Below are 27522 nucleotides of genomic sequence, written 5' to 3'. Positions count from 1 at the left end.
AATAAATGGGTTTAAAGGTCCTGGAAGGGCGAACTAAAGGGGTTGGGAAGGTCCTGGAAGGGCAATAGATGGGTTGGGAAGGTCCTGGAAGAGGATTAAAGGGGTTGGGAAGGTTCTGGAAGGGGAATAAATGGGTTTAAAGGTCCTGGAAGGGGAATAAAGGGGTTGGGAAGGTCCTGGAAGGGGAATAAATAACATGGGAAGGTCCTGGAAGGGAATAGATGGGTTGGGAAGGTCCTAGAAGGGGAATAGATGGGATGGGAAGGTGCTGGAAGGGGAATAAATGGGATGGGAAGGTTCTGGAAGGGGAATAGATGGGATGGGAAGGTCCTGGAAGGGGAATAGATGGGATGGGATGGGTTGGGATGGGATGGGATGGGAATGGGGCCAGAAGGGGAATAGATGGGATGGGGAGGTCCTAGAAGGGGAATAGATGGGTTGGAAGGTCCTGGAAGGGGAATAGATGGGTTGGAAGGTCCTGGAAGGGGAATAAATGGGTTGGGAAGGTCCTGGAAGGGGAATAAATGGGATGGGAAGGTTCTGGATGAGGAATAAATGGGTTTAAAGGTCCTGGAAGGGGAATAAATGGGATGGGAAGGTCCTGGAAGGGGAATAAATGGGTTGGGAAGGTCCTGGAAGGGGAATAGATGGGATGGGAAGGTCATAGAAGGGTAATAGATGGCAATGGGAATGGGAATAGGATAGGGAAGGTCCTGGAAGGGGAATAAATGGGTTGGAAAGGTCCTGGAAGGGGAATGGGATGGGATGGCATGGGATGGGATGGGATGGGATGGGAAGGTCCTGGAAGGGGAATAAATAAGATGGGAAGGTCCTGGAAGGGGAATAAATGGGATGGGAGGTCATAGAAGGGTAATAGATGACAATGGGAATGGGAATTGGATAGGGAAGGTCCTGGAAGGGGAATAAATGGGTTGGGAAGGTCCTGGAAGGGGAATAAATGGGAATGGGTCCAGAAGGTCCTAAAAGGGGGATGGGATGGCAATGGGAAGGTCCTGGAAGGGGAATAAATGGGTTTAAAGGTCCTAGAAGGGGAATAAATGGGTAGGAAGGTCCCTGGAAGGGGAATAAATGGGATGGGATGGGATGGGATGGGATGGGATGGGATGGGATGGGATGGGATGGGATGGGATTGGATGGGTTGGGAAGGACCTGGAAGGGGAATAGATGGGTTAGAAAGGTCCTGGAAGGGAGATAAATGGGTTTAAAGGTACTGGAAGGGGAATAAATGGGTTGGAAAGGTCCTGGAAGGGGAATAAATGGCTTGGGAAGGTCCTGGAAGGGGAATGAATGGGTTTAAAGGTCCTGGAAGGGGAATAGATGGGAATGGGAAGGTCCTGAATGGGAATAAATGGGTTGGGAAGGTCCTGGAAGGGGAATAGATGGGAATGGGAAGGTCCTGGAAGGGGAATAAAGGGGTTGAAAAGGTCCTGGAAGGTGAATGGGATGAGAAGGGGAGGTCCTATAAGGGGAATGAATGGGTTGGGAAGGTCCTGGAAGGGGAATAAATGGGTTGGAAAGGTCCTGGAAGGGGAATAGATGGGATGGGAAGGACCTGGAAGGGGAATAAAGGGGTTGGGAAGGTCTTGGAAGGGGAATAAATGGGATGGGAAGGTCCTGGGAAGGGGAATAGATGGGATGGGAAGGTCCTGGAAGGGGAATAAATGGGATGGGAAGGTCCTGTAAGGGGAATAGATGGGTTGGGAAGGTCCTGGAAGGGGAATAGATGGGTTGGGAAGGTCCTGGAAGGGGAATAGATGGGATGGGAAGGTCCTGGAAGGGGAATAAATGGGTTGTTAAGGTCCTGGAAGGGGAGTAAATGGGTTTAAAGGTCCTGGAAGGGGAATAGATGGGTTGGGAAGGTCCTGGAAGGTTAATAAATGGGATGGGATGGGATGGAAGGGGAATAAAGGGGTTGGGAAGGTCCTGGAAGGGGAATAGATGGGATGGGAAGGTCCTTTAAGGGGAATAAATGGGATTGGAAGGTCCTGGAAGGGGAATAGATGGGAATGGAAGGTCCTGGAAGGGGAATAAATGGGTTTAAAGGTCCTGGAAGGGGAATAAATGGGTTGGGAAGGTCCTGGAAGGGGAATAGGATGGGATGGGACGGTAATGGAAGGGGAATAGATGGGTTTAAAGGTCCTGGAAGGGTAATAGATGGGAATGGGAGGTCATAGAAGGGTAATAGATGGCAATGGAATGGGGAATAGGATAGGGAAGGTCCTGGAAGGGGAATAGATGGGTTGGGAAGGTCCTGGAAGGGGAATAAATGGGTTGGGAAGGTCCTGGCAGGGGAATGGGATGGGAATGGGTCCAGAAGGTCCTGGAAGGGCATAAAGGAGGTCCTAGAAGGGGAATAAATGGGTTGAGAAGGTCCTGGAAGGGGAGTAAATGGGTTGGGAAGGTCCTGGATGGGGAATAGATGGGTTGGGAAGGTCCTGGAAGGGGAGTAAAATGGGTTTAAAGGTCCTAGAAGGGGAAATAAATGGGTTTAAAGGTCCTGGAAGGGGAATAAATGGGAATGGGAAGGTCCTGGAAGGGGAATAGATGGGTTGAGAAGGTCCTGGAAGGGGAATAGATGGGTTGGGAAGGTCCTGGAAGGGGAATAGATGGGAATGGGAAGGTCCTGAATGGGAATAAATGGGTTGGGAAGGTCCTGGAAGGGGAATAAATGGGATGGGAAGGTCCTGGAAGGGGAATGAATGGGTTTAAAGGTCCTGGAAGAGGAATAAATAACATGGGAAGGTCCTGGAAGGGGAATAAAGGGGTTGGGAAGGTCCTGGAAGGGGAATAAATGGGTTTAAAGGTCCTGGAAGGGGAATAAATGGGTTGGGAAGGTCCTGGAAGGGGAATAGATGGGTTGGGAAGGTCCTGGAAGGTTAATAAATGGGATGGGATGGGATGGAAGGGGAATAAAGGGGTTGGAAGGTCCTGGAAGGGGAATAGATGGGTTGGGACGGTCCTAGAAGGGGAATAAATGGGTTGGGAAGGTCCTGGAAGGGGAATGGGATGGGATGGGAAGGTCCTGGAAGGGGAAGAAATGGGTTGGGAAGGTCCTGGAAGGGAATAAATGGGATGGGAAGGTCCTGGAAGGGGAATAGATGGGAATGGGTTGGTCCTAGAAGGGGAATAGATGGGGATGGGATGGGATTGCAATGGGAAGGTCCTGGAAGGGGAATAGATGGGTTTGGATAGGTCCTGGAAGGGGAATAGATGGGATGGGAAGGTCCTGGAAGGGGAATAGATGGGATGGGAAGGTCCTGGAAGGGGAATAAATGGGATGGGATGGGATGGGATGGGATGGGATGGGATGGGTTGGGATGGGATGGGAAGGTCCTGGAAGGGGAATAAATGGGTTGGGAAGGTCCTGGAAGGGGAATAAATGGGTTGGGAAGGTCCTGGAAGGGGAATAGATGAGATGGGAAGGTCCTGGAAGGGGAATAGATGGGTTGGGAAGGTCCTGGAAGGGGAATAAATGGGTTGGGAAGGTCCTGGAAGGGGAATAAATGGGATGGGATGGTCCTGGAAGGGGAATAAAGGGGTTGGGAGGTCATAGAAGGGTAATAGATGGCAATGGGAATGGGAATAGGATAGGGAAGGTCCTGGAAGGGGAATAAATGGGTTGGGAAGGTCCTGGAAGAAGAATAAGTGGGTTTAAAGGTCCTGGAAGGGGAATAGATGGGATGGGAAGGTCCTGGAAGGGGAATAAATGGGTTGGGAAGGTCCTGGAAGGGGAGTAAATGGGTTTAAAGGTCCTGGAAGGGGAATAGATGGGATGGGAAGGTCCTGGAAGGGGAATAAATGGGTTTAAAGGTCCTGGAAGGGGAATAGATAAGATGGGAAGGTCCTGGAAGGGGAATGGGATGGGAATGAGGCCAGAAGGGGAATGGGATGAGATGGGGAGGTCCTAGAAGGGGAATAAAGGGGTTGGGAAGGTCCTGGAAGGGGAATAAATGGGTTGGGAAGGTCCTGGAAGGGGAATGGGATGGGATGGGGGTATCCCAATAATGGATTCGGGTTTGGGATCGGCACCATCCGACCCCATAACTCACCCCCCCCCACCCTACAGCCATCGAGACCCTCCTGTGTTACCTGGAGCTGCACCCACAGCGCTGGGTCGAGCTGCTGCCCCACACTTATGGGGTCTGCACCGTGAAGGCCTATGGGGGGACACGAGAGCTCCGCGCCGCTGCAAGGAGGTGGGAGCTTATGGGGTCTATGGGGTCAATGGGGTTAATGGGGTGGGAATGGGGGTAATAGGGTTAATGGGGTAATGGGGTGGGAATATGGTCAATGGGGTGGAAATTGGGTGGGAATGGGGTAATGGGGTGGGAATGGGGTCAATGGGGTTCATGGGATGGTTATAGGGTGGGAATGGGGTTAATGGGGATAATGGGGTGGGAATGGGGTTAATGGGGTCAAGGGTGGTAATGGGGTGGGAATGGGGTCAATGGGGTAATGGGGGTGGTTATAGGGTGGGAATGGGGTCAACGGGGTGAAAATGGGGTCAAGGGGGTAATGGGGTGGGAATGGGGTCAATGGGGTGGGAATGGGGTCAATGGGGTTAATGGGGTGGGAATGGGGTCAATGGGGTTAATGGGGTGGGAATGGGGTCAATGGGGTTAATGGGGTGGGAATGGGGTCAATGGGGTTAATGGGGTGGGAATGGGGTGGGAATGGGGTCAATGGGGTGGGAATGGGTGGATTTAGGGTGGGAATGGGGTCAATGGGTGGTAATGGGTAATGGGGTGGGAATGGGGTTAATGGGGGTGGGAATGGGGTCAGTGGGGTAATGGGGTGGGGATGGGGTCAATGGGGTTAATGGGATGGTAATAGGATGGGAATGGGGTTAATGGGATGGTTAATGGGGGTGGGAATGGGGTCAGTGGCGTAATGGGGTGGGAATGGGGTTAATGGGGTTAATGGGGTGGGAATGGGGTGGTTATAAAGTGGGAATGGGGTCAATGGGGTTAATGGGGTGGGAATGGGGTTAATGGGGTTAATGGGGTCAATGGGGTGGGAATGGGGGTAATGGGGTTAATGGGGTGGTTATAGGGTGGGAATGGGGGTAATGGGGTTAATGGGGTGGTAATGGGGTTAATGGGTGGGGAATGGGGTCAATGGGGTTAATGGGGTGGTTATAGGGTGGGAATGGGGTCAATGGGGTTAATGGGGGTAATGGGGTGGGAATGGGGTCAATGGGGTGGGAATGGGGTCAAGGGGGTAATGGGGTGGGAATGGGGTTAATGGGGTTAATAGGGTGGGAATGGGGTCAATGGGGTCAATGGGGTAATGGGGTGGGAATGGGGTCAATGGGGTGGGAATGGGGTCAATGGGGTAATGGGGTGTTTATAGGGTGGGAATGGGGTCAGTGAGGTTATGGGGTGGGGAATGGGGATGGGAATGGGGTCAATGGGGTTAATGGGGTAGGAATGGGGTTAATGGGGTTAATGGGGTGGGAATGGGGTTAATGGGGTCAATGGGGTGGGAATGGGGTCAATGGGGTGGGAATGGGGTCAATGGGGTTAATGGGGTGGGAATGGGGTCAAGGGGGTGGGAATGGGGTCAATGGGGTAATGGGGTGGTTATAGGGTGGGAATGGGGTCAGTGGGGTTAATGGGGTGGGAATGGGGTCAATGGGGTTAATGGGGTGGGAATGGGGTCAATGGGTTTAATGGGGTGGTTATAGGGTGGGAATGGGGGTAATAGGGTAATGGGGTGGGAATGGGGTCAAGGGGGTAATGGGGTGGTTATAGGGTGGAAATGGGGTCAATGGGGTGGGAATGGGGTCAGTGGGGTCAATGGGGTGGGAATGGGTTTAATGGGGTGGGAATGGGGTTAATGGGGTTAATGGGGTGGGAATAGGATCAATGGGGTTAATGGGGTGGGAATGGGGTCAAGGGGGTAATGGGGTGGTTATAGGGTGGGAATGGGGTCAATGGGTTAATGGGGTGGGAATGGGGTCAATGGGGTCAGTGGGGTGGGAATGGGGTCAATGGGGTTAATGGGGTGGGAATGGGGTCAATGGGGTTAATGGGGTGGTTATAGGGTGGGAATGGGGTTAATGGGGTTAATGGGGTTAATGGGGTGGTTATAGGGTGGGAATGGGGTTAATGGGGTTAATGGGGTTAATGGGGTGGTTATAGGGTGGGAATGGGGTTAATGGGGTTAATGGGGTGGGAATGGGGTTAATGGGGTGGGAATGGGGTCAAGGGGGTGGGAATGGGGTCAATGGGGTAATGGGGTGGTTATAGGGTGGGAATGGGGTCAGTGGGGTTAATGGGGTGGGAATGGGGTCAATGGGGTTAATGGGGTGGGAATGGGGTCAATGGGTTTAATGGGGTGGTTATAGGGTGGGAATGGGGGTAATAGGGTAATGGGGTGGGAATGGGGGTCAAGGGGGTAATGGGGTGGTTATAGGGTGGAAATGGGGGTCAATGGGGTGGGAAATGGGGTCAGTGGGGTCAATGGGGTGGGAATGGGTTTAATGGGGTGGGAATGGGGTCAATGGGGGTTTAATGGGGTGGGAATGGGGTCAATGGGGGTAATGGGGTGGGAATGGGGTCAATGGGGGTCAGTGGGGTGGGAATGGGGTCAATGGGGTTAATGGGGTGGGAATGGGGTCAATGGGGTCAGTGGGGTGGGAATGGGGTTAATGGGGTTAATGGGGTGGGAATGGGGTCAATGGGGTTAATGGGGTGGTGGTTATAGGGTGGGAATGGGGTTAATGGGGTTAATGGGGTTAATGGGGTGGTTATAGGGTGGGAATGGGGGTAATGGGGTTAATGGGTTAATGGGGTGGGAATGGGGTTAATGGGGTGGAATGGGGTCAATGGGGTTAATGGGGTGGGAATGGGGTCAAGGGGGTGGGAATGGGGGTCAATGGGGTAATGGGGTGGTTATAGGGTGGGAATGGGGTCAGTGGGGTTAATGGGTGGTAATGGGGTTAATGGGTGGGAATGGGGTCAATGGGTTAATGGGGTGGTTATAGGGTGGGAATGGGTCAATGGGGTGGGAATGGGGTAATGGGGTTAATGGGGTGGTTATAGGGTGGGAATGGGGGTCAATGGGGTTAATGGGGGTAATGGGGTGGGAATGGGGTCAATGGGGTCAATGGGGGTGGGAATGGGGTCAATGGGGGTAATGGGTGGGTGGAATGGGGTCAATGGGGTTAATGGGGTGGGAATGGGGTCAAGGGGGTGGGAATGGGGTCAATGGGGTAATGGGGTGGTTATAGGGTGGGAATGGGGTCAATGGGGTAAATGGGTGTGGTTATAGGGTGGGAATGGGGTCAATGGGGTTAATGGGGTGGGAATGGGGTTAATGGGTGTAATGGGGGTGGGAATGGGGTCAATGGGGTAATGGGGTGGGTATGGGGTCAATGGGGTCAATGGGGTTAATGGGGTTAATGGGGTGGGAATGGGGTTAATGGGGTTAATGGGGTTAATGGGGTGGTTATAGGGTGGGAATGGGGGTTAATGGGGTTAATGGGGGTAGGGAATGGGGGTCAAGGGGGTGGGAATGGGGTCAATGGGGTAATGGGGTGGTTATAGGGTGGGGAATGGGGTCAGTGGGGTTAATGGGGTGGTAATGGGGTTAATGGGTGGGAATGGGGTCAATGGGGTTAATGGGGTGGTTATAGGGTCGTAATGGGGGTCAAGGGGGTAATAGGGTGGTAATGGGGTAATGGGGGTGAAATGGGGTAATGGGGTAAGAATGGGGTTAATGGGGTGGGAATGGGGTAATGGGGGTGGGAATGGGGTCAAGGGGGTGGCAATGGGAGTAATTGGGGTGGGATTGGGGTAATAGGGTCGGTAATGGGACCCTATTTTGATCTCTCAGCCCCCATTTAGGGCCCCATTTAGGGTCCCATTTACCCTATTGTGACCCCCCAGCCCCCATTTAGGGCCCCATTATGGCCCCATTAACCCTATTGGGACCCCACAGACCCAATTTAGGGCCCTATTATGGCCCCATTAACCTATTGGGACCCCTCAGCCCCATTTAGGGCCCATTATGGCCCCATTTAGGGCCCCATTTACCCTATTGTGACCCCTCAGCCCCCATTAGGGCCCCATTATGGCCCCATTAACCTATTGGGACCCCTCAAACCCCATTTAGGGCCCTATTATGGCCCCATTTACCCTATTGTGACCCCCCCAGCCCCCATTTTAGGGCCTCATTATGGCCCCATTTACCCTATTGGGACCCCACAGCCCCCATTTAGGGCCCCTTTAACCCTATTGTGACCCCTCAACCCCCATTTAGGGGCCCCATTATGGCCCCATTAACCTATTGGGACCCCTCAGCCCCATTTAGGGCCCCATTATGGCCCCATTAACCTATTGGGACCCCACAGCCCCCATTTAGGGCCCTATTATGGCCCCATTTACCCTATTGTGACCCCTCAGCCCCCACTAGGGCCCCATTATGGCCCCATTAACCTATTGTGACCCCCCAGCCCCCATTTAGGTCCCCATTTACCCTATTGTGACCCCCACAGCCCCCATTTAGGGCCCCATTAACCTATTGGGACCCCCCCACCCCCATTTAGGTCCCCATTTACCCTATTGGGACCCCACAGCCCCATTTAGGGCCCCATTATGGCCCCATTAACCCTATTGGACCCCTCAGCCCCCCATTTAGGGCCCCCATTATGGCCCCATTAACCTATTGTGACCCCACAGCCCATATTAAGGGCCCCTTTAACCCTATTGTGACCCCTCAGCCCCCATTTAGGGCCCTATTATGGCCCCATTTACCCTATTGTGACCCCACAGCCCCATTATGACCCCATTTACCCCTATTGGGACCCCCCAGCCCCCATTTAGGGCCCCCCTTTAACCCTATTGGGACCCCTCAGCCCCCATTTAGGGCCCCATTATGGCCCCATTAACCTATTGTGACCCCACAGCCCCATATTAAGGCCCCTTTAACCCTATTGTGACCCCCCAGTCCCCATTTAGGGCTCTATTATGGCCCCATTAACCTATTGTGACCCCTCAGCCCCCATTTAGGGCCGCATTATGGCCCCATTAACCTATTGGGACCCCCACAGCCCATATTACAGGGCCCCTTTAACCCTATTGTGACCCCTCAGCCCCCATTTAGGGCCCCTATTATGGCCCCATTTACCCTATTGTGACCCCACAGCCCCATTATGACCCCATTTACCCTATTGGGACCCCCCAGGCCCCCCATTTAGGGCCCCCTTTAACCCTATTGTGACCCCTCAGCCCCCATTTAGGGGCCCCATTATGGCCCCATTTACCCTATTGTGACCCCACAACCCCATATTAAGGGCTCCTTTAACCCTATTGTGACCCCGCAGGGCCCCATTAGGGTCCTATTATGGCCCTATTAACCTATTGTGACCCCACAGGCCCCATTAGGGCCCCATTATGGCCCCATTTACCCTATTGTGACCCCTCAGCCCCCATTTAGGGCCCTATTATGGCCCCATTAACCTATGGGACCCCTCAAACCCCATTTAGGGCCCCATTATGGCCCCATTAACCTATTGGGACCCCACAGCCCATATTAAGGGCCCCTTTAACCCTATTGTGACCCCTCAGCCCCCATTTAGGGGCCCTATTATGGCCCCATTTACCCTATTGTGACCCCACAGCCCCATTATGACCCCATTTACCCCTATTGGGACCCCCCCAGCCCCCATTTAGGGCCCCCTTTAACCCTATTGTGACCCCTCAGCCCCCATTTAGGGCCCCCATTATGGCCCCATTTACCCTATTGTGACCCCACAACCCATATTAAGGGCTCCTTATAACCCTATTGTGACCCCGCAGGCCCCATTAGGGTCCTATTATGGCCCTATTAACCTATTGTGACCCCACAGGCCCCATTAGGGCCCCATTATGGCCCCATTTACCCTATTGTGACCCCTCAGCCCCCATTTAGGGCCCTATTATGGCCCCATTAACCTATTGGGACCCCTCAAACCCCATTTAGGGCCCCATTATGGCCCCATTAACCTATTGGGACCCCTCAGCCCCATTTAGGGCCCCATTATGGCCCCATTAACCCTATTGGGACCCCTCAGCCCCCATTTAGGGCCCCATTATGGCCCCATTTATCCTATTGGGACCCATCAACTCCCATTTAGGGCCCCATTAACCCTATTGTGACCCCTCAGCCCCCATTAGGGCCCCATTATGGCCCCATTTTACCTATTGGGACCCTCAAACCCCATTTAGGGCCCCATTATGGCCCCATTAACCTATTGTGACCCCTCAGCCCCCACTAGGGCCCCATTATGGCCCCATTAACCTATTGTGACCCCCCAGCCCCCATTTAGGTCCCCATTTACCCTATTGTGACCCCACAGCCCCCATTTATGGCCCCATTAACCTATTGTGACCCCTCATCCCCCATTTAGGGCCCCATTTACCCTATTGGGACCCCTCAACCCCCATTTAGGGCCCTATTATGGCCCCATTAACCCTATTGGGACCCCTCAGCCCCATTTAGGGCCCCATTATGGCCCCATTTAGGGCCCCTTTAACCCTATTGGGACCCCACAGCCCCCATTTAGGGCCCTATTATGGCCCCCATTAACCTATTGGGACCCCTCAAACCCCATTTAGGGCCCCATTATGGCCCCATTAACCCTATTGTGACCCCTCAGCCCCCATTTAGGGCCCCATTATGGCCCCATTAACCCTATTGTGACCCCTCAGCCCCCATTTAGGGCCCCATTATGACCCCATTAACCCTATTGGGACCCCTCAACACCCCATTTAGGGCCCCATTATGACCCCATTAACCCTATTGTGACCCCACAGCCCCATTTAGGGCCCCCTTTAACCCTATTGTGACCCCTCAGCCCCATTAGGGCCCCATTATGGCCCCATTAACCCTATTGTGACCCCTCAGCCCCCATTTAGGGCCCCATTAACCTATTGGGACCCCCCCACCCCCATTTAGGTCCCCATTAACCCTATTGGGACCCCCACAGCCCCATTTAGGGCCCCATTAACCCTATTGTGACCCCTCAGCCCCCATTTAGGGCCCCATTTACCCTATTGTGACCCCACAGCCCCATTTAGGGCCCCATTAACCTATTGTGAACCCACAGCCCATATTAAGGGCCCCTTTAACCCTATTGTGACCCCTCAGCCCCCCATTTAGGGCCCTATAATGGCCCCATTAACCTATTGGGACCCCACAGCCCCATTTATGGCCCCATTAACCTATTGTGACCCCTCATCCCCCATTTAGGGCCCCATTTACCCTATTGGGACCCCTCAACCCCCATTTAGGGCCCTATTACGGCCCCATTAACCTATTGGGACCCCTCAAACCCCATTTAGGGCCCCATTATGGCCCCATTAACCCTATTGTGACCCCTCAGCCCCCATTTAGGGCCCCATTATGGCCCCATTAACCCTATTGTGACCCCTCAGCCCCAATTTAGGGCCCCATTATGGCCCCATTAACCCTATTGTGACCCCTCAGCCCCCATTTAGGGCCCTATTATGGCCCCATTAACCCTATTGGGACCCCTCAGCCCCATTTAGGGCCCCATTATGGCCCCATTTAGGGCCCCATTTACCCTATTGTGACCCCTCAGCCCCCCATTTAGGGCCCCCATTATGGCCCCATTAACCTATTGTGACCCCTCAGCCCCCATTTAGGGCCCCATTATGACCCCATTAACCTATTGTGACCCCACAGCCCCATTTAGGGCCCCATTTACCCTATTGTGACCCCCACAGCCCCATTTAGGGCCCCATTAACCTATTGTGACCCCACAGCCCATATTAAGGGCCCCTTTAACCCTATTGTGACCCCTCAGCCCCCATTTAGGGCCCTATAATGGCCCCCATTAACCTATTGGGACCCCACAGCCCCATTTATGGCCCCATTAACCTATTGTGACCCCTCATCCCCCATTTAGGTCCCCATTAACCCTATTGGGACCCCCACAGCCCCCATTTAGGGCCCCATTTACCCTATTGTGACCCCCACAGTCCCCATTTAGGGCCCCATTATGGCCCCATTACCCTATTGGGACCCCTCAAACCCCATTTAGGGCCCTATTATGACCCCATTAACCTATTGGGACCCCTCAAACCCCATTTAGGGCCCTATTTAGGGCCCCTTTAACCCTATTGTGACCCCCCAGCCCCCATTTAGGGCCCTATTATGACCCCATTACCCTATTGGGACCCCTCAAACCCCATTTAGGGCCTCATTTAGGGCCCCATTTCCCCTATTCTAACCCCCCTTTCCCCCTATATCCAGCTGCCCCCCATTGGCCGTGGCTTTGGCTTTGGAACGGCTCACTAGCGCCCCCAGCGGCAGTCCTCCACGTCACACACGGATCGACTCACTATCGCCCCCCAGCGGCCGCACTCGGTATTGCAGGCGGATCGACTCAATAGCGCCCCCCAGCGGCAGCCGTCGGAAGTGCAGTTCGACGTGGTGGAGCTGAGCGACAGGATGGGCTGGGAGCTGCCCAGCGTGAAAAGGGAACTAAGGGGGCTGCGGGGCAGCCATGATGGTGGGTCAATATGGGGGGGGGGCTATGGGTGGGCCTATGGGTGGCCCTATGGGTGGGTCTATGGGTGACCCTATGGGCAATGGGGGCAATGGGTGCCCTATGGGTGGGCCTATAGGTGCCCTATGGGTGACCCTATGGGTAATGGGGGTGATGGGTGCCCTATGGGTGGGCCTATGGGTGCCCTATGGGTGATGGAGGGCGATGGGTGCCCTATAGGTGCCCTATGGGTGGGCCTATGGGTGACCCTATGGGTAATGGGGGGGCAATGGGTGCCCTATGGGTGGGTCTATGGGTGACCATATGGGTGATGGGGGCGATGGGTGCCCTATGGGTGCCCTATGGGTGACCCTATGGGTAATGGGGCCTGTGGGTGCCCTATGGGTGACCCTATGGGTGATGGATTGTGATGGGTGCCCTATAGGTGCCCTATAGGTGCCCTATGGGTCGGCCTATGGGTGATGGGAGCTCTATGGGTGGGTCTATGGGTGCCCTATGGGTGACCCTATGGGTGATGGGGGCAATGGGTGGCCTATAGGTGCCCTATGGGTGCCCTATGGGTGGGCCTATGGGTGATGGGGGCGATAGGTGCCCTATGGGTCGGCCTATGGGTAATGGGGGCTATGGGTGCCCTATATGTGGGCCTATGGGTGACCCTATGGGTGATGGGGGGTGATGGGTGCCCTATAGGTTCCCTATGGGTGGGCCTATGGGTTCCCTATGGGTGATGGGGAGGCAATGGGTGCCCTATAGGTGCCCTATGGGTGACCCTATGGGTGATGGGTGCCCTATGGATGCCCTATGGATGCCCTATGGGTGCCCTATGGGTGACCCTATGGGTGATGGAGGCAATGGGTGCCCTATGGGTGGGCCTATGGGTGACCCTATGGGCAATGGGGGCAATGGGTGTCCTATGGGTGCCCTATGGGTGACCCTATGGGTGATGGGGGGGGCAATGGGTGACCCTATGGGTGGGCCTATGGGGGACCTATGGGTGCCCTATGGGTCATTGGGGTGATGGGTGACCCTATGGGTGGGCCTATGGGTGACCCTATGGGTGATGGAGGGCAATGGGTGCCCTATAGGTTCCCTATGGGTGACCCTATGGGTGACCCTATGGGTAATGGGGGCAATGGGTGAGCCTATGGGTGACCCTATGGGTAATGGGGGTGATGGGTGGGCCTATGGGTGCCCTATGGGTGATAGGGGTGATGGGTGCCCTATAGGTGCCATATGGGTGATGGGGGTAATGGGTGCCCTATAGGTGCCCTATGGGTGAGCCTATGGGTGTCCTATGGGTGCCCCTATAGGTTCCCTATGGATGCACCTATGGGTGATGGGTGCCCTATGGGTGGGCCTATGGGTGTCCTATGGGTGACCCTATGGGCAATGGGGGCAATGGGTGTCCTATGGGTGCCCTATGGGTGGACCTATGGGTGCCCTATGGGTGGACCTATGGGTGCCCTATGGGTGACCCTATAGGTAATGGGGGCAATGGGTGCCCTTATGGGTGACCCTATGGGTCATTGGGGTGATGGGTGGGTCTATGGGTGACCCTATGGGCGATGGGGGCGATTGGTGACACTATGGGTGCCCTATGGGTGATGGGGGCCTATGGGTGCCCTATGGGTGATGGGGGTGATGGGTGCCCTATGGGTGCCCTATAGGTGCCCTATGGGTGGGCCTATGGGTGACCCCATTGGGCGACCCCATTGGTTGTCGCTATAGGTGACCCCATTGGCTGCCCCCATTGGCTGCCCCCATTGGCTGCCTCCTTTGGCTGCCTCCATTAGCTGCTCCCATTGTCTGCTCCCATTGGCTGCCCCTATTGGCTGCCCCCATTGGCTGCCTCCATTGGCTGCCTCCATTAGCTGCTCCCATTGGCTGCTCCCCATTGGCTGCTCCCCATTGGCTGCCCCCATTAGCTGCTCCCCATTGGCTGCCCCCATTGGCTGCTCCCATTGGCTGCCCCCATTGGCTGCCTCCATTAGCTGCTCCCCATGGGCTGCTCCCATTGGCTGCCCCCATTGGCTGCCCCCATGGGCTGCTACCATTGGCTGCCCCCATTGGCTGCTCCCATGGGCTGCCCCCATTGGCTGCTCCCCATTGGCTGCCCCCATTGGCTGCTCCCATTGGCTGCTCCCCATTGGCTGCTCCCATTGGCTATCCCCATTGGCTGCCCCCATGGACTGCCTCCATTGGCTGCTCCCCATCGGCTGCTCCCCATTGGCTGCTCCCCATGGGCTGCTCCCATTGGCTGCTCCCCATGGGCTGCCCCCATTGGCTGCTCCCATTGACTGCTCCCATGGGCTGCCCCCATTGGCTGCCCCCATTGGCTGCCCCCATTGGCTGCTCCCATTGGCTGCCCCCATTGGCTGCTCCCATTGGCTGTCCCCATTGGCTGCCCCCATTGGCTGCCCCCATTGGCTGCCCCCATTGGCTTCCCCCATTGGCTGCTCCCATTGGCTGCCCCCATTGGCTGCTCCCATTGGCTGTCCCCATTGGCTGCTCCCATTGGCTGCTCCCATTGACTGCCCCCATTGGCTGCTCCCCATGGGCTGCCCCCATTGGCTGCTCCCATTGGCTGCCCCCATTGGCTGCCTCCATTGGCTGCCCCCATTGGCTGCTCCCATGGGCTGCTCCCATTGGCTGCCCCCATTGGCTGCTCCCATTGTCTCCCTCCATTGGCTGCTCCCCATTGGCTGCTCCCATTGGCTGTCCCCATGATCTGCCCCCATTGGCTGCTCCCATTGGCTGCTCCCATTGGCTGCTCCCATTGTCTGCTCCCCATTGGCTGCTCCCATTGGCCGCCCCCATTGTCTGCTCCCATTGGCTGCTCCCATTGACTGCTCCCATTGGCTGCCCCCATTGGCTGCCCCCATTGGCTGCCCCCATTGACTGTCCCCATTGGCTGCTCCCCATTGGCTTCTCCCCATTGGCTGCCCCCATTGACTTCCCCCATTGGCTGCTCCCATTGGCTGCCCTCATTGGCTGCTCCCATTGGCTGCTCCCATTGGCTGCCCCCATTGGCTGCTCCTCATTGGCTGCCCCCATGGACTGCCCCCATTGGCTGCTCCCATTGGCTGCTCCCATTGGCTGCCCCCATGGGCTGCTCCCATTGGCTGCTCCCATTGGCTGCTCCCATTGGCTGCCCCCATTGGCTGCCCCCATTGGCTGCTCCCATTGGCTGCTCCCATTGGCTGCTCCCATTGGCTGCCCTCATTGGCTGCTCCCATTGGCTGCTCCCCATTGGCTGCCCCCATTGGCTGCCCCCATTGGCTGCCTCCATTGGCTGCTCCCATTGGCTGTCCCCATTGGCTGCCCCCATTGGCTGCATCCATTGGCTGCTCCCCATTGGCTGCTCCCCATTGGCTGCTCCCATTGGCTGCCCCCCTTGGCTTCTCCCATTGGCTGCTCCCATTGGCTGCTCCCCATTGGCTGCCTCCATTGGCTGCCTCCATTGGCTGCCCCCATTGTCTCCTCCCATTGGCTGCCCCCATTGGCTGCTCCCATTGGCTGCTCCCATTGGCTGCCTCCAATGGCTGCTCCCATTGGCTGCCCCCATTGGCTGCCCCCATTGACTGCTCCCCATTGGCTGCTCCCCATTGGCTGCCCCCATTGGCTCCTCCCATTGGCTGCCCCCATTGGCTGCTCCCATTGGCTGCCCCCATGGGCTGCCCCCATTGGCTGCCCCCATTGGCTGCTCCCCATGGGCTGCTCCCATTGGCTGCCCCCATTGGCTGCCCCCATTGGCTGCTCACCATTGGCTGCTCCTATTGGCTGTTCCCCATTGGCTGCTCCCATTGGCTGTTCCCCATTGGCTGCTCCCATTGGCTACTCCCCATTGGCTGCTCCCCATTGGCTGCTCCCCATGGGCTGCTCCCCATGGGCTGCTCCCATTGGCTGCCCCCATTGGCTGCTCCCATTGGCTGCCCCCATTGGCTGCCCCCATTGTCTTCTCCCATTGGGCTGCCCCCATTGGCTGCTCCCATTGGCTTTCCCCATTGGCTGCCCCCATTGACTGCTCCCCATTGGCTGCTCCCATTGGCTGCCTCCATTGTCTCCCCCATTGGCTGCTCCCATTGGCTGCTCCCATTGTCTCCCTCCATTGTCTCCCCCGTTGGCTGCCCCCATTGGCTGCCTCCATTGGCCGCCCCCATTGTCTGCTCCCATTGACTGCTCCCATTGGCTGCCCCCATTGGCTGCCCCCATTGGCTTCTCCCATTGGCTGCCCCCATTGGCTACTCCCCATTGGCTTCTCCCCATTGGCTGCCCCCATTGACTTCCCCCATTGGCTGCTCCCATTGGCTGCCCTCATTGGCTGCTCCCATTGGCTGCTCCCATTGGCTGCCCTCATTGGCTGCTCCCATTGGCTGCTCCCATTGGCTGCCCCCATTGGCTGCTCCCCATGGGCTGCCCCCATTGGCTGCTCCCATGGGCTGCTCCCATTGGCTCCTCCCATTGGCTGCCTCCATTGGCTGCTCCCCATTGGCTGCCCCCATTGGCTGCCCCCATGGGCTGCTCCCATTGGCCGCCATGTCTCTTGTAGGTTCGATCCAGGTCTGTTTCTCGTCTCTGAGCTTCCACATTCGTTCCTATGGGGATCTCCGCCATCTTGAATTGGACGCGGCCTGCAGCTTCCTGCGGCAACGCCTGGAGGACCAACAGCGGGGGGCGCTGCGGCAGCTCAACCAGTGCCATAGGGCCTTCCACAGGTCAGCCATCTTGGGTTGGCCGCCATCTTGGGTTGGACGCCATCTTGGGTTGGACGCCATCTTGGGTTGGCCGCCATCTTGGGTTGGTAGCCATCTTGGATTGGCCGCCATCTTGGGTTGGTAGCCATTTTGGATTGGTAGCCATCTTGGATTGGGCCGCCATCTTGGGTTGGTAGCCATCTTGGATGGGCCGCCATTTTGGGTTGGTAGCCATCTTGGATTGGCTGCCATATTGGGTTGGTAGCCATCTTGGGTTGGTAGCCATCTTGGGTTGGCCGCCATCTTGGGTTGGTAGCCATCTTGTGTTGGTAGCTATCTTGAATTGGGCCGCCATCTTGGGTTGGTAGCCATCTTGGGTTGGTAGCCATCTTGGGTTGGGCCGCCATCTTGGATTGGTAGCCATCTTGGATTGGTAGCCATATTGGGTTGGCTGCCATCTTGGGTTGGTAGCCATCTTGGATTGGGCTGCCATTTTGGATGGGCCACCATCTTGGGTGGGCCGCCATCTTGGGTTGGTAGCCATCTTGGGTTGGTAGCTATCTTGGATTGGCTGCCATATTGTGTTGGTAGCCATCTTGGATTGGCTGCCATCTTGGGTTGGTAGCCATCTTGGGTTGGTAGCCATCTTGGGTTTGTAGCCATCTTGGGTTGGTAGCCATCTTTGATTGGTAGCCATCTTGGGTTGGTAGCCATCTTGGGTTGGAACGCCATCTTGGATTGGGATGCCATCTTGGGTTGGTAGCCATCTTGGGTTGGGCCGCCATCTTGGGTTGGCTGCCATATTGGATTGGTCCGCCATCTTGGGTTGGTAGCCATCTTGGGTTGGTAGCCATTTTGGATTGGTAGCTATCTTGGGTTGGGCTGCCATCTTCGGTTGGTAGCCATCTTGGATTGGTAGCCATCTTGGGTTGGTAGCCATCTTGTGTTGGTAGCCATCTTGGGTTGGTAGCCATCTTGGATTGGGATGCCATCTTGGGTTGGTAGCCATTTTGGATTGGTAGCCATCTTGGATTGGTAGCCATCTAGGGTTGGTAGCCATCTTGGGTTGGGATGCCATCTTGGGTTGGTAGCCATCTTGGGTTGGTAGCCATCTTGGGTTGGTAGCCATCTTGGGTTGGCCGCCATCTTGGGTTGGGATGCCATCTTGGGTTGGTAGCCATCTTGGATTGGCTGCCATATTGGGTTGGTAGCCATCTTGGGTTGGTAGCCATCTTGTGTTGGTAGCCATCTTGGGTTGGTAGCCATCTTAGGTTGGTAGCCATCTTGGATTGGTAGCCATCTTGGATTGGTAGCCATCTTGGGTTGGCCGCCATCTTGGATTAGCTGCCATATTAGATGGGCTGCCATCTTGGGTTGGGCCACCATCTTGGATTGGCCGCCATATTGGATTGGCTGCCATCTTGGGTTGGTAGCCATCTTGGATTGGCTGCCATCTTGGATTGGGCCGCCATCTTGGGTTGGTAGCCATCTTGGATTGGGCCGCCATCTTGGATTGGGCTGCCATATTGGATGGGCTGCCATCTTGGATTGGCTGCCATCTTGGATGAGCCGCCATCTTGGGTTGGTAGCCATCTTGGGTTTGGACGCCATCTTGGGTTGGTAGCCATCTTGGATTGGTAGCCATCTTGGGTTGGTAGCCATCTTGGGTTGGTAGCCATCTTGGATTGGTTGCCATCTTGGGTTGGTAGCCATCTTGGATGGGCCACCATCTTGGATTGGCTGCCATCTTGGATTGGTAGCCATCTTGGATTGGCTGCCATCTTGGATGAGCCGCCATCTTGGGTTGGTAGCCATCTTGGATTGGCTGCCATCTTGGGTTGGTAGCCATCTTGGATTGGTAGCCATATTGGGTTGGTAGCCATCTTGGATTGGTAGCCATCTTGGGTTGGCCGCCATCTTGGGTTGGTAGCCATCTTGGGTTGGTAGCCATCTTGGGTTGGTAGTCATCTTGTGTTGGTAGCTATCTTGGGTTGGTAGCTATCTTGGATTGGGCCGCCATCTTGCGTTGGTAGCCATCTTGGGTTGGAACGCCATCTTGGATTTGCAGTCATTTTGGATGGGCCGCCATCTTGGATTGGCTGCCATATTGGATTGGGTAGCCATCTTGGGTTGGTAGCTATCTTGGATTGGGCCGCCATCTTGGATGGGGACGCCATCTTGGGTTGGTAGCCATCTTGGATTGGCCGCCATCTTGGGTTGGTAGCCATCTTGGATTGACTGCCATCTTGGGTTGGGCCGCCATCTTGGATTGGTACGCCTTCTTGGATGGGGATGCCATCTTGGGTTGGTAGCCATCTTGGGTTGGTAGCCATCTTGGGTTGGGACGCCATCTTGGGTTGGTAGCCATCTTGGATTGGTAGCCATCTTGGGTTGGTAGCCATCTTGGGTTGGTAGCCATCTTGGATTGGTTGCCATCTTGGGTTGGTAGCCATCTTGGATGGGCCACCATCTTGGATTGGCTGCCATCTTGGATTGGTAGCCATCTTGGATTGGCTGCCATCTTGGATGAGCCGCCATCTTGGGTTGGTAGCCATCTTGGATTGGCTGCCATCTTGGGTTGGTAGCCATCTTGGATTGGTAGCCATATTGGGTTGGTAGCCATCTTGGATTGGTAGCCATCTTGGGTTGGCCGCCATCTTGGGTTGGTAGCCATCTTGGGTTGGTAGCCATCTTGGGTTGGTAGTCATCTTGTGTTGGTAGCTATCTTGGGTTGGTAGCTATCTTGGATTGGGCCGCCATCTTGCGTTGGTAGCCATCTTGGGTTGGTAGCCATCTTGGATGGGCTGCCATCTTGGATTGGGCCGCCATTTTGGGTTGGTAGCCATCTTGGATTGGCTGCCATATTGGGTTGGTAGCCATCTTGGATGGGCCGCCATCTTGGGTTGGTAGCCATCTTGGGTTGGTAGCCATCTTGGATTGGGATGCCGTCTTGGGTTGGTAGCCATCTTGGATTTGCAGCCATTTTGGATGGGCCGCCATCTTGGATTGGCTGCCATATTGGATTGGGTAGCCATCTTGGGTTGGTAGCTATCTTGGATTGGGCCGCCATCTTGGATGGGGACGCCATCTTGGGTTGGTAGCCATCTTGGATTGGTAGCCATCTTGGATTGGCCGCCATCTTGGGTTGGTAGCCATCTTGGGTTGGTAGCCATCTTGGATTGGGATGCCGTCTTGGGTTGGTAGCCATCTTGGGTTGGTAGCCATATTGGGTTGGCTGCCATCTTGGGTTGGTAGCCATCTTGGGTTGGAACGCCATCTTGGATTTGCAGCCATTTTGGATGGGCCGCCATCTTGGATTGGCTGCCATATTGGATTGGGTAGCCATCTTGGGTTGGGCTGCCATTTTGGATGGGCCGCCATCTTGGGTTGGGACGCCATCTTGGGTTGGTAGCCATCTTGGATTGGTAGCCATCTTGGATTGGCCGCCATCTTGGGTTGGTAGCCATCTTGGGTTGGTAGCCATCTTGGATTGGGATGCCGTCTTGGGTTGGTAGCCATCTTGGGTTGGTAGCCATATTGGGTTGGCTGCCATCTTGGGTTGGTAGCCATCTTGGGTTGGTAGCCGTCTTGGATTGGTAGCCATCTTGGATTGGCTGCCATATTGCGTTGGCAGCCATCTTGGGTTGGTAGCTATCTTGGGTTGGTAGCCATCTTGGGTTTGTAGCCATCTTGGATGGGCTGCCATCTTGGATTGGCCGCCATCTTGGGTTGGTAGCCATCTTGGATTGACTGCCATCTTGGGTTGGGCCGCCATCTTGGATTGGTACGCCTTCTTGGATGGGGATGCCATCTTGGGTTGGTAGCCATCTTGGGTTGGTAGCCATCTTGGGTTGGGACGCCATCTTGGGTTGGTAGCCATCTTGGATTGGTAGCCATCTTGGGTTGGTAGCCATCTTGGGTTGGTAGCCATCTTGGATTGGTTGCCATCTTGGGTTGGTAGCCATCTTGGATGGGCCACCATCTTGGATTGGCTGCCATCTTGGATTGGTAGCCATCTTGGATTGGCTGCCATCTTGGATGAGCCGCCATCTTGGGTTGGTAGCCATCTTGGATTGGCTGCCATCTTGGGTTGGTAGCCATCTTGGATTGGTAGCCATATTGGGTTGGTAGCCATCTTGGATTGGTAGCCATCTTGGGTTGGCCGCCATCTTGGGTTGGTAGCCATCTTGGGTTGGTAGCCATCTTGGGTTGGTAGCCATCTTGGGTTGGTAGTCATCTTGTGTTGGTAGCTATCTTGGGTTGGTAGCTATCTTGGATTGGGCCGCCATCTTGCGTTGGTAGCCATCTTGGGTTGGAACGCCATCTTGGATTTGCAGTCATTTTGGATGGGCCGCCATCTTGGATTGGCTGCCATATTGGATTGGGTAGCCATCTTGGGTTGGTAGCTATCTTGGATTGGGCCGCCATCTTGGATGGGGACGCCATCTTGGGTTGGTAGCCATCTTGGATTGGTAGCCATCTTGGATTGGCCGCCATCTTGGGTTGGTAGCCATCTTGGGTTGGTAGCCATCTTGGATTGGGATGCCGTCTTGGGTTGGTAGCCATCTTGGGTTGGTAGCCATATTGGGTTGGCTGCCATCTTGGGTTGGTAGCCATCTTGGGTTGGTAGCCGTCTTGGATTGGCTGCCATCTTGGGTTGGTAGCCATCTTGGATTGGTAGCCATATTGGGTTGGTAGCCATCTTGGATTGGTAGCCATCTTGGGTTGGCCGCCATCTTGGGTTGGTAGCCATCTTGGGTTGGTAGCCATCTTGGGTTGGTAGTCATCTTGTGTTGGTAGCTATCTTGGGTTGGTAGCTATCTTGGATTGGGCCGCCATCTTGCGTTGGTAGCCATCTTGGGTTGGAACGCCATCTTGGATTTGCAGCCATTTTGGATGGGCCGCCATCTTGGATTGGCTGCCATATTGGATTGGGTAGCCATCTTGGGTTGGGCTGCCATTTTGGATGGGCCGCCATCTTGGGTTGGGACGCCATCTTGGGTTGGTAGCCATCTTGGATTGGTAGCCATCTTGGATTGGCCGCCATCTTGGGTTGGTAGCCATCTTGGGTTGGTAGCCATCTTGGATTGGGATGCCGTCTTGGGTTGGTAGCCATCTTGGGTTGGTAGCCATATTGGGTTGGCTGCCATCTTGGGTTGGTAGCCATCTTGGGTTGGTAGCCGTCTTGGATTGGTAGCCATCTTGGATTGGCTGCCATATTGCGTTGGCAGCCATCTTGGGTTGGTAGCTATCTTGGGTTGGTAGCCATCTTGGGTTTGTAGCCATCTTGGATGGGCTGCCATCTTGGATTGGCCGCCATCTTGGGTTGGTAGCCATCTTGGATTGACTGCCATCTTGGGTTGGGCCGCCATCTTGGATTGGTACGCCTTCTTGGATGGGGATGCCATCTTGGGTTGGTAGCCATCTTGGGTTGGTAGCCATCTTGGGTTGGGACGCCATCTTGGGTTGGTAGCCATCTTGGATTGGTAGCCATCTTGGGTTGGTAGCCATCTTGGGTTGGTAGCCATCTTGGATTGGTTGCCATCTTGGGTTGGTAGCCATCTTGGATGGGCCACCATCTTGGATTGGCTGCCATCTTGGATTGGTAGCCATCTTGGATTGGTTGCCATCTTGTGTTGGTAGCCATCTTGGATTGGGCCGCCATCTTGGATTGGGCTGCCATATTGGATGGGCTGCCATCTTGGATTGGCTGCCATCTTGGATGAGCCGCCATCTTGGGTTGGTAGCCATCTTGGATTGGTTGCCATCTTGTGTTGGTAGCCATCTTGGATTGGGCCGCCATCTTGGATTGGGCTGCCATATTGGATGGGCTGCCATCTTGGATTGGCTGCCATCTTGGATGAGCCGCCATCTTGGGTTGGTAGCCATCTTGGATTGGCTGCCATCTTGGGTTGGTAGCCATCTTGGATTGGTAGCCATATTGGGTTGGTAGCCATCTTGGATTGGTAGCCATCTTGGGTTGGCCGCCATCTTGGGTTGGTAGCCATCTTGGGTTGGTAGCCATCTTGGGTTGGTAGCCATCTTGGGTTGGTAGCCATCTTGGATGGGCTGCCATCTTGGATTGGGCCGCCATTTTGGGTTGGTAGCCATCTTGGATTGGCTGCCATATTGGGTTGGTAGCCATCTTGGATGGGCCGCCATCTTGGGTTGGTAGCCATCTTGGGTTGGGATGCCATCTTGGATTGGTAGCCATCTTGGGTTGGTAGCCATCTTGGGTTGGGACGCCATCTTGGGTCGTAGCCATCTTGGGTTGGTAGCCATCTTGGATTGGGCCGCCATCTTGGATTTGCAGCCATTTTGGATGGGCCGCCATCTTGGATTGGCTGCCATATTGGATTGGGCTGCCATCTTGGATTGGGCCGCCATCTTGGATTGGTAGCCATCTTGGATTGGGCTGCCATCTTGGGTTGGTAGCCATCTTGGGGTGGGACGCCATCTTGGATTGGCCGCCATCATGGATGAGCCGCCATCTTGGATTGGTAGCCATCTTGGGTTGGGATGCCATCTTGGGTTGGTAGCCATCTTGGATTGGCTGCCATCTTGGGTTGATTGCCATCTTGGGTTGGTAGCCATCTTGGATTGGTAGCCATCTTGGGTTGGTAGCCATCTTGGGTTGGTAGCCATTTTGGGTTGGCCGCCATCTTGGGTTGGTAGCCATTTTGGGTTGGTAGCCATCTTGGGTTGGTAGCCATCTTGGGTTGGCAGCCATCTTGGATTGGTAGCCATCTTGGGTTGGTAGCCATCTTGGGTTGGTAGCCATCTTGGATTGGTAGCCATCTTGGGTTGGTAGCCATCTTGGGTTGGTAGCCATCTTGGGTTGGTAGCCATCTTGGGTTGGGACGCCATCTTGGGTCGTAGCCATCTTGGGTTGGTAGCCATCTTGGGTTGGCTGCCATATTGGGTTGGTAGCCATCTTGGGTTGGTAGCTATCTTGGGTGGGCTGCCATCTTGGGTTGGGATGCCATCTTGGATTGGGATGCCATCTTGGATTGGTAGCCATCTTGGATTGGCTGCCATCTTGGGTTGGGCCGCCATCTTGGATTGGTAGCCATATTGGGTTGGTAGCCATCTTGGATTGGTAGCCATCTTGGGTTGGCCGCCATCTTGGGTTGGTAGCCATCTTGGGTTGGTAGCCATCTTGGGTTGGTAGCCATCTTGGGTTGGGACGCCATCTTGGGTCGTAGCCATCTTGGGTTGGTAGCCATCTTGTGTTGGTAGCTATCTTGGGTTGGTAGCTATCTTGGATTGGGCCGCCATCTTGCGTTGGTAGCCATCTTGGGTTGGAACGCCATCTTGGATTTGCAGCCATTTTGGATGGGCCGCCATCTTGGATTGGCTGCCATATTGGATTGGGTAGCCATCTTGGGTTGGTAGCTATCTTGGATTGGGCCGCCATCTTGGATGGGGACGCCATCTTGGGTTGGTAGCCATCTTGGATTGGTAGCCATCTTGGATTGGCCGCCATCTTGGGTTGGTAGCCATCTTGGGTTGGTAGCCATCTTGGATTGGGATGCCGTCTTGGGTTGGTAGCCATCTTGGGTTGGTAGCCATATTGGGTTGGCTGCCATCTTGGGTTGGTAGCCATCTTGGGTTGGTAGCCGTCTTGGATTGGTAGCCATCTTGGATTGGCTGCCATATTGCGTTGGCAGCCATCTTGGGTTGGTAGCTATCTTGGGTTGGTAGCCATCTTGGGTTTGTAGCCATCTTGGATGGGCTGCCATCTTGGATTGGCCGCCATCTTGGGTTGGTAGCCATCTTGGATTGACTGCCATCTTGGGTTGGGCCGCCATCTTGGATTGGTACGCCATCTTGGATGGGGATGCCATCTTGGGTTGGTAGCCATCTTGGGTTGGTAGCCATCTTGGGTTGGGACGCCATCTTGGGTTGGTAGCCATCTTGGATTGGTAGCCATCTTGGGTTGGTAGCCATCTTGGGTTGGTAGCCATCTTGGATTGGTTGCCATCTTGGGTTGGTAGCCATCTTGGATGGGCCACCATCTTGGATTGGCTGCCATCTTGGATTGGTAGCCATCTTGGATTGGTGGCCATCTTGTGTTGGTAGCCATCTTGGATTGGGATGCCATCTTGGGTTGGGCCGCCATCTTGGATTGGTAGCCATTTTGGATTGGTAGCCATCTTGGGTTGGTAGCCATTTTGGATTGGTAGCCATCTTGGGTTGGTAGCCATCTTGGATTGGCTGCCATCTTGGGTTGGTAGCCATCTTGGGTTGATAGCTATCTTGGATTGGGATGCCATCTTGGGTTGGCCGCCATCTTGGGTTGGTAGCCATCTTGGGTTGGGCTGCCATCTTGGGTTGGTAGCCATCTTGGATGGGCTGCCATCTTGGGTCGGTAGCCATCTTGGATTGGGCCGCCATCTTGGATTGGGCCGCCATCTTGGATTGGTCACCATCTTGGATGGACTGCCATCTTGGATGGGCCGCCATCTTGGGTCCCGATGTCCACCATTTTGGGTTCCAATGGCCGCCATCTTGGGTCCTGAGGGACGCCATCTTTGATTCAACATGGCCGCCATCTTGGATTGGACGCTATATTGGATTGGCCGCCATCTTGGGTCCCCTATGTCTGCCATTTTGGGTCCCAATCGACACCATCTTGCATTCAACATGGCCGCCATTTTGTGTCTCCCAATGTCCGCCAAAATGGCTCCCATCTTGGATTCAACATTGCCCTCCATTTTGGGTCCCGATGGCCGCCATTTTCTGTCCCCCAATGTCCGCCATTTTGTGTCCCCCAATGTCCACCAAAATGGCTGCCATCTTGCATTCAACATGGCCGCCATTTTATGTCCCCAATGTCCGCCATCTTGGCTTCCCCGATATCCGCCATTTTGTTTCCCCCAAAGTCCGCCTTCTTGTGTCCCCTTTACCCTCCATTTTATGCTCCCCATACCCAACCAACCCCCCTCTCCTCTTCTCCCTATGGGGCCGTGATGGGCTCAGCCCTTGTTGTGGGGCCATGATGTCTCAGCCCTTGTTGTGGGGCCGTGATGGGGTGTCTCAGCCCTTGTTGTGGGGCCGTGATGGGGTGTCTCAGCCCTTGTTGTGGGGCCGTGATGGGGTGTCTCAGCCCTTGTTGTGGGGCCATGATGGGGTGGCTCAGCCCTTGTTGTGGGGCGCAGCGTTGCCTTTCAGGGCTGCGACCCCCAACCCACGGAGGAGGAGGAGGAGGAGCGCAGCCTGAGGCTGAAGGCTTTGCTGCGGGATTACTTTGAGACCGAGACCCACGGAGGGGGGGGGGAGGAGGAGGAGGACGAAGATGAAGGCCTCAGCGACGCCGATGTGAGCACTGAAACCAGCTGTCCCAGTTTGTCCCAGTCTGTCCCAGTTCCATCCCAGTTAGCCCTGACCAATCCCAGTCCGTCCCAGTTTGTCCCAGTCTGTCCCAGTCAGTCCCAGTCTGTCCCAGTTCATCCCAGTCTATTCCAATCCATCCCAGTCCATCCCAGTTAGCTCTGACCAATTCCAGTCCGTCCCAGTCTGTCCCAGTCCATCCCAGTTCATCCCAGTCTGTCCCAGTCCATCCCAGTCAGCCCTGACCAATCCCAGTCCGTCCCAGTCTGTCCCAGTCCATCCCAGTTCATCCCAGTCCGTCCCAGTCCGTCCCAGTCTGTCCCAGTTCATCCCAGTCTATTCCAATCTATCCCAGTCCATCCCAGTCAGCCCTGACCAATCCCAGTTCATCCCAGTCCATCCCAGTCTGTCCCAGTCCATCCCAGTTGGCCCTGACCAATCCCAGTCCGTCCCAGTCTGTCCCAGTCCGTCCCAGTTCATCCCAGTCTGTCCCAGTACATCCCAGTCAGCCCTGACCAATCCCAGTCCGTCCCAGTCTGTCAGTCTGTCCCAGTTCATCCCAGTCCATCCCAGTCTGTCCCAGTCCATCCCAATTGACCCTGACCAATCCCAGTCCGTCCCAGTCTGTCCCAGTTCATCCCAGTTGGCCCTGACCAATCCCAGTCCGTCCCAGTCTGTCCCAGTTCATCCCAGTTGGCCCTGACCAATCCCAGTCCATCCCAGTCTGTCCCAGTCTGTCCCAGTTCATCCCAGTCTGTCCCAGTCCATCCCACTTAGCCCTGACCAATCCCAGTCCGTCCCAGTCTGTCCCAGTTCATCCCAGTCAGCCCTGACCAATCCCAGTCCATCCCAGTCCGTCCCAGTCCGTCCCAGTCCATCCCAGTCTGTCCCAGTTCATCCCAGTTGGCCCTGATCAATCCCAGTCTGTCCCAGTTCATCCCAGTTAGCCCCGACCAA

At 55.4% G+C, this 27522-nt stretch overlaps 1 protein-coding gene across 1 annotated transcript in view; it reads left to right on the top strand.

The window, feature by feature from the left end:
- The window catches only part of RECQL4 (RecQ like helicase 4), a 49521-nt gene that overhangs the window by 9315 nt on the left and 12684 nt on the right, over window positions 1-27522 (top strand). Inside the window, exons 4-7 of the mRNA XM_072330601.1 lie at window positions 4088-4209; window positions 12328-12541; window positions 17088-17253; window positions 26394-26553. Of these exons, the coding sequence (XP_072186702.1) occupies window positions 4088-4209; window positions 12328-12541; window positions 17088-17253; window positions 26394-26553 (662 nt within the window). The remainder of the gene's footprint in view (window positions 1-4087; window positions 4210-12327; window positions 12542-17087; window positions 17254-26393; window positions 26554-27522) is intronic.

The sequence above is a fragment of the Excalfactoria chinensis genome, chromosome 2 (assembly GCF_039878825.1).
Source record: "Excalfactoria chinensis isolate bCotChi1 chromosome 2, bCotChi1.hap2, whole genome shotgun sequence".
Classification (NCBI taxonomy): domain Eukaryota; kingdom Metazoa; phylum Chordata; class Aves; order Galliformes; family Phasianidae; genus Excalfactoria; species Excalfactoria chinensis.
This window is presented reverse-complemented; position numbering and strand designations above follow the sequence as displayed.